The sequence below is a fragment of the Clytia hemisphaerica genome, unplaced genomic scaffold (genome assembly GCF_902728285.1).
Source record: "Clytia hemisphaerica strain Z4C2 unplaced genomic scaffold, Clytia hemisphaerica genome assembly, whole genome shotgun sequence".
NCBI classification, from domain to species: domain Eukaryota; kingdom Metazoa; phylum Cnidaria; class Hydrozoa; order Leptothecata; family Clytiidae; genus Clytia; species Clytia hemisphaerica.
The window spans coordinates 122,824-131,319 of record NW_027103529.1 but is presented as its reverse complement, the minus strand read 5'-3'; the positions used below and the strand labels follow the sequence as shown (position 1 = coordinate 131,319).

The 8,496-nt window shown below is 32.9% G+C and overlaps 2 protein-coding genes across 2 annotated transcripts; both read left to right on the top strand.

Moving 5' to 3' along the window:
- The first annotated feature begins 423 nt into the window (after positions 1 to 423).
- Positions 424 to 2,862, top strand: LOC136799669 (uncharacterized). Its single transcript, XM_067056385.1, has 6 exons — positions 424 to 446; positions 786 to 886; positions 1,455 to 1,643; positions 1,802 to 1,995; positions 2,552 to 2,626; positions 2,857 to 2,862. Exons 1-6 carry the CDS (start codon positions 424 to 426, stop codon positions 2,860 to 2,862), a joined length of 588 nt encoding a protein of 195 aa, XP_066912486.1.
- On the top strand, positions 2,863 to 7,488 carry LOC136799641 (dentin matrix acidic phosphoprotein 1-like). Its single transcript, XM_067056361.1, has 3 exons — positions 2,863 to 3,098; positions 3,685 to 3,797; positions 7,206 to 7,488. Exons 1-3 carry the CDS (start codon positions 3,009 to 3,011, stop codon positions 7,384 to 7,386), a joined length of 384 nt encoding a protein of 127 aa, XP_066912462.1. The 5' UTR covers positions 2,863 to 3,008; the 3' UTR covers positions 7,387 to 7,488.
- The last annotated feature ends 1,008 nt before the right edge of the window (positions 7,489 to 8,496 follow it).

The window sequence follows — 8,496 nt, the reverse complement described above, 5'->3', positions numbered from 1 at the left end:
TCAATAAAATTTGCTCCGCTTTTAAGGTTATGGAGTCGTTTTATCAGGTCTTTTTCACCACCCATATTGAGCTGTTTGATAGCAAAAAATTTTTGCTTACCATTTGATACAATTTTGGGTATTTATTTTACCTTTGCAGACCTTTAAACACTTAAGCAAATAGAAAATAAATACTAACAGAATTGTGAAAATAAGAACAAGTTAATAACATTTTAAAATGGCTGTATGGGCTCTAAAACACCAGATTTCTTAGGAAAATAAATCTGTTAGATATAAGTAGCTTGTTATGTTGATCCTTTCAAAATTGTTTTCATTTTTACAGTTTCCGGAAATGCTAACTACAATATCCAGCATACTCATCTCTCAATTATGGGTTTTACACAGCCAGAACATGCTGAAATGATAATTCGAGACTCAAATTTAATGGTGAACGGTTTCACAACCAGGTATGTTATTGTTAATTACTATCTGAAAAAAATAATAGGGTTAGCTTATAGGATATTGGGTTCAATTCACACTCTATTCACAAACCAGAACATATTGAGTCAATTATGTACACTTCTTTAGCCCATGCACCAATTTTTGAATTCACTCTTTTTGCTCTGAGAAATTATTATCCATGATTACGCAGTAAAAAGAATTACCTTGCTTGTAGTCTCATTTAAAATTAGCTACCAGTAAAATCACTTATGATGGGCTGAATAAGATTGCAATTCGGTGCTTGTTGCAATGATAATATTTGAAAAATTCGTTTTCTCAAAAACAAATACTTTTTTATCTTGCAGATTTTTATGGTTCTTCCCAAAACCATTGTTCTGCAAATTTGAAAGTCTAGAGATTTCATCAGATGACAAAAGGAAGAAAGATGAGTTGACTGAAGTACTTGGTAAGTATTATTTTTTGTTCATTGTTTAGAATCAGTATCTTGCCATTTATTTCAATAATCTGTTTTAACTCCTCCCTGCCTCATTATGAAACTTTCAAAGGTTGAGCGTCTGTAATTGATTTATTTTTGTTTCTACAATGTCATCACTACACGCTTTTTTTATAAGAAATAGTGAATTTTGATTGAGGTCCAGTTGTTCTTTTTTTGCAATTTCCAGGTAGTTATGTAAGTGAGAGACCTATTAGAAGAAAAAATACACGCTTTTTTTAAGAAACTAGTTTTACCAAGCAGCTTCAACATTTCTTAAGAAATTGGCCTTTTGAGCCTTAAATGTTTCTTAAATGTTTCTAAACTTTTTAACATAATCAGCCTCATGGCAGGCTGGATTGGAAGGTTCTTTAAAAAAAACGAATTAAAAATTATTTTTTTCTCATTCTCAGCCTCAGCATGTTTCTTAGATGTTTCTTAGTTTTTAGGCATTCTGAGCCTCATGTTTCTTAAAAGTGTGTTTCTTAAAATAAAAAAACGTGTAGTATAAATTAACTTAAAATACTCTTTTCTATCTTAGTCAACTCTTTGAAAGATGTCTATTATAAAGGGGAACAACGACTAAACATTGTGAATGGTACCATCGTTGCAGTCAAATCAACGCCTCTAAAATTAAAGCTTTCCATCGAAGCTTACCACATTTTTCGCGAAATACATGATGAGTGGGAAGACCTGTTACGAAAAAGTGTAAAGAACAAATTCATCTCAGGTAATATTTTCCTGAAGACTTTATGTGGGGCATTTGATTTGATTAATTGTTTTTTTGAGTAGAAAAAATAAAGCTTAAAAATGATTTAAAATGTCTATAAGAAAGAACTATAGTTCATGGGGGAGATTTTCTACATTTGTTTCATTTTTTCATTTCAGCTTTTTACAGTCGAGGTAAAACTCATATAATCAGACTGGCAAGTATCATAGAAGTCATGAATACCGAAATGGCAAACCATGACCTCAATATGAGGAATGCAAATGAAGAAGAAAATCAAGATCAAGAAATGAGAGATGTTGAGGACATCCAAGAGCAAGTGGATTTGCAAGAAGAAGACCTCGAAAGACAGCCGGTAAACTTTTGCTTTTAGATATCCATTTGTATTGGGCTATTGCTTACTCTTATGTGCCAAATAAACGCCCCCCCCCCCGGACCTTATAAGGACCCCCCACCGTTTACTAATTCTTAAGAATATTTTCAGCTGTCAAAGAGAAGGCCCCTTATTTTGCTCTTAATAGCCTGATTTTAGCCTATCTTTACCTTATTTTTGGGGTTTCAGAAGTACAATTTCCAACACCACCGGCAATTAGGTTTCCCCCGTTTATTAAAATTTCGATTTTTCCACCCCCCCCGCATTTATTTGTCACCTAAGAGTACATGGTTATCACCACCTTTCCTTGTTATTGGTATTAAAAATATATTTTCTAAGATTTCCAGAAACCTAAACATGTTTCGGTATCTTTGAAATCAGAAAACTCATGGATACTCCTCCCCAGGAGGAGGCATGAAATGATGTTTTGAGTTATAAATATAAGCAGATATAAGCAAATGGAAATGTCCAGTGTAAATTAACTATGAATTACAATAATAATGAATTTCAAAACGTATTACATGAATTATAATTTTAGGTGCATTATTCTTACATCATCAGCAAGCAAAGCATGGAACTTGCTATAGAGCTAGTGGTTGCCTCTTTGAAACAAGTTGGTAAGTCAATACTCATAATACTCAATACAAAGAGGGTAAAAAACATCATCTTATAAGGAGTTAGACATTCTATAAGGTTACTAATATATCAATTTCGGTAACAGCCAGCACACTGTCAGAATTCAACCAGATTCAACTAGGTATTTTTATAAATAAATCTGAGTTTATAGATCCAATGAAATTCATACTGGAAGTTTTATTTTGTATTATGTTTTGACCCTTTCAGGGTTGATATACGGAAACGGAGCTGACCAGAATGCCGGTGAAGATAAAATTCTGTCAAAGAGGCTCATTCTTCTGCTACCAGGGAAGTTTTTGTCGACCAGGATCCTCATAGCAAACAAGACACTTGCCAAATTTAAAGGTGTCCATTCAACCATGGCTATTTTCACAAAAGCTGTAATAAATGAACTTGTTGACGAAGGCTTTGGGACAATACAAGAGAGAAGGGCATATAATCATCTTCCAGTAAGTGAATTTTCATATGCAGTTTGCTTTATGAAAAACCTTGGGCCAGACTAGAGACTTTCGTATTGTTGGATATTATAAAGACACTTGGGTTTGGCATAGATTTTACATCATATTAGCTCCTCAGGGATAGCAAGTAAAACATATCAAAGGGGTTATCCTGAGAAAATTGGTTTAGTCGTTTCCATGGGTAACCAAGAGTTGGTTTTGAATTTGTTTTGACGGAAGCGAAGCGAACGAGAAAAAAATTTCGATGTAGAGCTTTGACTCAAAGTTAAGTAAAACTGAAGGTATGGGGTACTGAAACTACACGCTAAAGAGCAGATAGTAAAGAATATTTCTTCTTTTTAAGCCCTTCCGCTTCCGAGGCATCTACAAGATAGGCAGGCGCAAGGTCATAAGATAATATTGTCATTACTGGGCAATTTACTACCTTGCCGTGGAAAACGCTTCACATTTCCTAGCTAATTTCATATCTAGGAAATTCGTACATTTTACTTTTGAAAAAAATCGAATGTCGCTTGCTAGGAATTTTATTTTTCCCCTGTGTTAAAAGTCTTAATAATTCATGTGTATTTTATTTCAGATATTTTACATGACAAAAACAAAACCAGAGGAGGTAACACAAGAGGCATTAGAAATTCTTGGTGTGGCAGAAGACGAGTACCGTCAGAATTATGACAAGGAAAATGAAGAAAGGTAAGCTAAAATTCAAACTCGAAGCACTTTAAAAATTTACAATAGAGGAACACTTGTAAGCGGAATTAATTATTAGTGGGAAAAGAAATGAAAAATGAAAACAAAATGCCCTGAAAATACTATTTTGTACGAAAATAACAAACATGGGTAAAAAATCTAATTGGCGTACACGCTTTTTTTTTTATAAGAATGGTGTTTTTTCATTTCATCATGGATATTCTTAACTTTTTGGCGAAAATCATCCAAAAATATTCTTACGGTATTCTTAGGTTAAGATCGAAATTGGCAATCTACAGGTTAAAATGCATTAAAAATGGCATTCTTACGTTCAGTTGCTAAATTCCACGATGGCGATATTCTTACCATATTCTTAATTTTTTGGCCATTTTCATCATGGACATTCTTATAAAGTGTATTCTTATAAAAAAAAAAGCGTGTATTCATAAAACTATATTTCAAATTAGTTGTCAGTAAAATTTGAAATGCCCATAACTTTTGTAGTGTGGTCGTGTTACAAAAATACAGGCTGATTTTAGGAAAAAATCAGATCTAGCTGAAACTTTCTCCAGGCCTTCTCTACAGGGTGCTTATACCTCAGGAAAAAATCCCCTGAAATCCCACTGGTGGAACATCCCCTTTTTGGGCAATTTCTATTTTCCCCAGGCGAAATCCTAAGGGCGAAATTTTTTGAAAATTTTAAACTTATTTCCAGACAATATCATATAAACCATTCAAAAGCTCTCGAAAATCTATATAGAAGACTTTTAAACGGTTAAAGCCGATTTCCTTAGCTAGCTCGAGATATTTTATGCGCAAGTTCCACTTCTCGCCACATTTTGGTCTAAAATTGGCCATATATAGCATCTTCTGCGTGAAATATCTCGAGTTAGGTAATGAAATCGGCTATACCTTTTTAAAAGTCTTCTATATAGCTTTTCGAGAACTTTCGAATGGTATACTTGATAATGTCTGAAAATGAGTTTGAAATTTTCAAAAAAATTCCGCCCTTAGGGTTTTGCCTGGGGAAAAAAGAAATGCCCCAAAAAAGGGATGTTCCACCAGTGGGATTTTAGGGGATTTTTTCCTGAGGCATAACCATCCTATAGAGAAAGTCTGGAGAAAGTTTCAGCTAAAGTCTATTCACGATAAATGTGCACTCTTTTTGGGACCTACCCCGGTGGGGTGGAGGTCCTATAAATTAACCTTTGTCTGTTCGTCCGTTCGTTCGTTCGTTCGTTATTAGCTTTCCTCGTGATTGGCTCATTAGTTTTTTCTGATTTTTTGCACTAAGATGTGTAACTATAAACCCTCGAATGTGACGGAGCCCGATTTTCGAAAAAAAAATTTTTTGGCCAAAAAACGGCTAAAAAAGGGTTTTTTTGGACTTTGGGAAATATTGGATCATTGTTTTTTTTCTGATTTTTGACATGAAAGTAGGGTGCCATCATAGGTAAAAGATGGCTCAAGCAGATTTTTTCAAAAAAATTTTGTTGGCTCAAAAAACGCATGTTTATCTATAAGAATCACTATTAATAAGCATACATCAATGTTCTTAGCCAAATTACTCAATTTTTTGATGAAATAGATGTTTTTTTTTGCTCATGAGGGCTTACTTTTGAAGAATTGTGTGTGTTTAGACATGAAATTTTGGTTTCTTGGCGTGTTTTTATAAAAACTGATAGAAAAATTCGATATTTATTTATAAGCACATTATCAATTACTTAGGTATTAGCTTTTCTCGAGATTGGCTCTTTGATTCTTTATGAATTTTTTGCACAAAGATGCATAACTATAAACCCTCGCATGTGAAGGAGCCCGACTTTCGAAAAAAAAATTTTGCTCACAAATTTTGAATATGAAAGAATATTTCAAGAGCATGAAATTTTGGTTTCTAAACGTTTTTTTATAAGAAACAAACGACTAATTTTGATAGATCGTCACTATTTGTGTTCTGAATGATTGTTAATGGTCACGCTCACGTAGATATCAATTATATATGTGTTAAATGCATAAATAGATAGGTCCATAAAAGTATCACTTGTTTCTTTTAACCTTGTAACTTTTGAAGGAATTCTTCGATCTTTATAAATATGGTATCGTCGGAAAGAAATTAGCGAGTGGAACAATTCGAAATAAAAAAATGATTAAAAACATTCTAAAAATGAAGATGAAAATGAAGAAGAAAAAAATGAAGATCTTTAACTATCAATTTCACTGAAATTCATCCTTTCCCATCGAACGTCATCACTGTGAAAAAATTTCTTAAAAATAATCATTCAGTCAAAAGATATCAGACAAAGTTGTAAGCTGGTTGACGTCTAAAAACGTTGTTTTCTGCTGTTTTTTTGGGGTCAATCACTTATCAACTTTGCATTATAACTTTATATTGAATAAATGTTTCAGTGAAATTTCTTCACAGCGATGACCTCCTAAGATAAAAGAATCTCTCCAGTGAAAATGAAAGTTTTAGCACTTTTCTGAGATTTTAATTTTTTTCTTCTTCATTTTGATCTTCGTTTTTAGAATTTTATTAAAGACTTTTTTAATTCAAATTGTTTCACTCACAAATATCTCTCCAATGATACCATAGCAATTCTATGCGCACTGAAAAGATAAACCTGAGTGGGGTTTCTTCTTTATAAGTATTGCACTTAATAAGCATATCTAGACTTAGATATGGCAAAATTTAAGCATATGCTAATCATTAGCAGGGCCTAAATTTCCGATTTTGGCTGTTTTTGGGTTGAATTTTGAGTGGGAATTTCCCTAAAAATTTGACCAGGATATAAGCACCCTTCAAGTATCAGCTATGTCAATCTCTCGATGTAAGCATGTCCGAGTTAGTTTTTTGATTTTTGTATGCTTATACAATATGCTTTTGCATTATCCCTATAAAACTCTGAAAACTTTTTGAAAACTTTGATGAACAATGAAAAAAAATTCCGGTAGAATTGTGATACCGTTTTTACAGGAATGATTCTTAAATCTTAAAAACTCGTTCCAGTGAAAAAATTTCAAAAATATTCATTCAATCAAAAGAAAAGAGATTTGACAAACTTTATTACTGATTGAGTCTAGCCTTTTTTAAAGTCAACTAGCTGTAGACTTTCTGTCATAATTCTTTTTACCTATATTTTACCAGATGTTGATTCTCTCCTTTTAAGTTTTCATGTTTATTTTCAAAATATTTCAGAGCTTTATTAATGGGATATCCCACTCTCGATCATTTATCCAATGCACATTTATAACTGTTTATTGTCTTCTTTTGATATATCAAAAGTTTTGAGCCTTTCAGGTTTTACTGACATATAATTCAAATTCACTTTATATCAATAGTCTAATAGCTAATCAGACATTTCAAATTTGATGCAATTCCTTTTAAATTAAAAACTTCGTCTTCTTTTTCAGTGCTGCTCATCAAAATTGCTTCAGAAATTCACGCAACCCTCGAAAAAGAGCTGCAGAAGAGGCTCCAGCGCAAGAAGAGACTCGATCGCAAGAAGAGACTCGATCGCAAGAAGAGACTCGATCGCAAGAAGAGACTCGATCGCAAGAAGAGACTCGATCGCAGGAGGAATCACAGCATTAGTTTAAATCTTGTAAATTGCTTATGCCACAAATTGAAGCAATGTAAATATGTAAATATGAAAAATCAGAAATGCCATTTGTCTGCAGACTGCTTCAACGCCTCGTTTTCGTGAAATCTGTAAATACTCTAATCAAAGGTCAATTGGGCAAAATTGAAACAAAATCAAGGTCTTGATAGCTTCGATGTTACTGAAAAACTTTTCCCCATTCAAAAAAAACCTCCTTTTCATGAAATCTACAAATACGCACTTATAGGTAAAATGTGCAAAATTTCAGCCAATGCGATCATTTTAAATCTGCAGACTGTTTCGAAGTTTTTCGGGCAAGCAGACTGTTTTCGTGACTTTCACTGATTCATGATGTATTTGTTAGTTTATAAATTTACATTTTATGACCTTAGGCCAAAACTCATGAAAGTAAACCTTTTTTAACTGTTTCAGTTTCTTCTGTTATATTTCTATCATACTCAATTAAAGATTCTTGATTTAACTTTCCTATAAACCAAATTTCGAGATCATTTTGTAAGTTTAATAGTTGAACTTCACAGACACACACACACAATGACAACTTCAATGACAAAAAATATTGAGAACTTTTAGGGAGGATTTTGTTACATTTATTATCTTTGTTGCGTATTATTTTGAATATATTTTCCTACTAGACTGCGAATTCGTTGAATCTTTTCTGTACCCAAGAAGCTTGAGATGAAAAAAAAAACAGTGTATAGGAGTCCAGCCGTATTTTCCCAAAATAAGGAAAATGCTCCCATTTTTCAGCTACATTATGTTAGAGATTTTTCTTGCGCAAAACCATAAGTTCAATCTGTCAGAAATATTATGTTACCTTAACAAAACTAATTTTCGCTTTTTTGGCGGTTTTCGGACAAAACCACAAATATTTGAACCCGCAAATTTGGCTATTTTCATCAAAAAAACAAACCAAAAAGTCCCTAGGAAAATGAAAGAAATGTCTCCAATGAAATGCGATTTTGAGAATTTCTTTCGACTGCGAAAATTAGTTCCCACTAAAATTAGTTCCCTTAAGGTAATCAATCAAGTCAGAGAAATTCGATATCTTGAGAAACAGAGCATTTTTGTTTTCAATTTTTTTC

Excerpts from the sequence above, each read along its gene's own strand:
- LOC136799669 (XM_067056385.1), top strand. The coding sequence starts at position 424 with ATGGTGAACGGTTTCACAACCAG. Across the intron at positions 447-785 it reads GTGAACGGTTTCACAACCAG|ATTTTTATGGTTCTTCCCAA; the intron begins GTATGTTATTGT and ends TTTATCTTGCAG. Across the intron at positions 1,996-2,551 it reads AAGACCTCGAAAGACAGCCG|GTGCATTATTCTTACATCAT; the intron begins GTAAACTTTTGC and ends TTATAATTTTAG.
- LOC136799641 (XM_067056361.1), top strand. The coding sequence starts at position 3,009 with ATGGCTATTTTCACAAAAGCTGTAATAAATGAACTTGTTGACGAAGGC. Across the intron at positions 3,099-3,684 it reads GGGCATATAATCATCTTCCA|ATATTTTACATGACAAAAAC; the intron begins GTAAGTGAATTT and ends ATTTTATTTCAG. Across the intron at positions 3,798-7,205 it reads GACAAGGAAAATGAAGAAAG|TGCTGCTCATCAAAATTGCT; the intron begins GTAAGCTAAAAT and ends CTTCTTTTTCAG.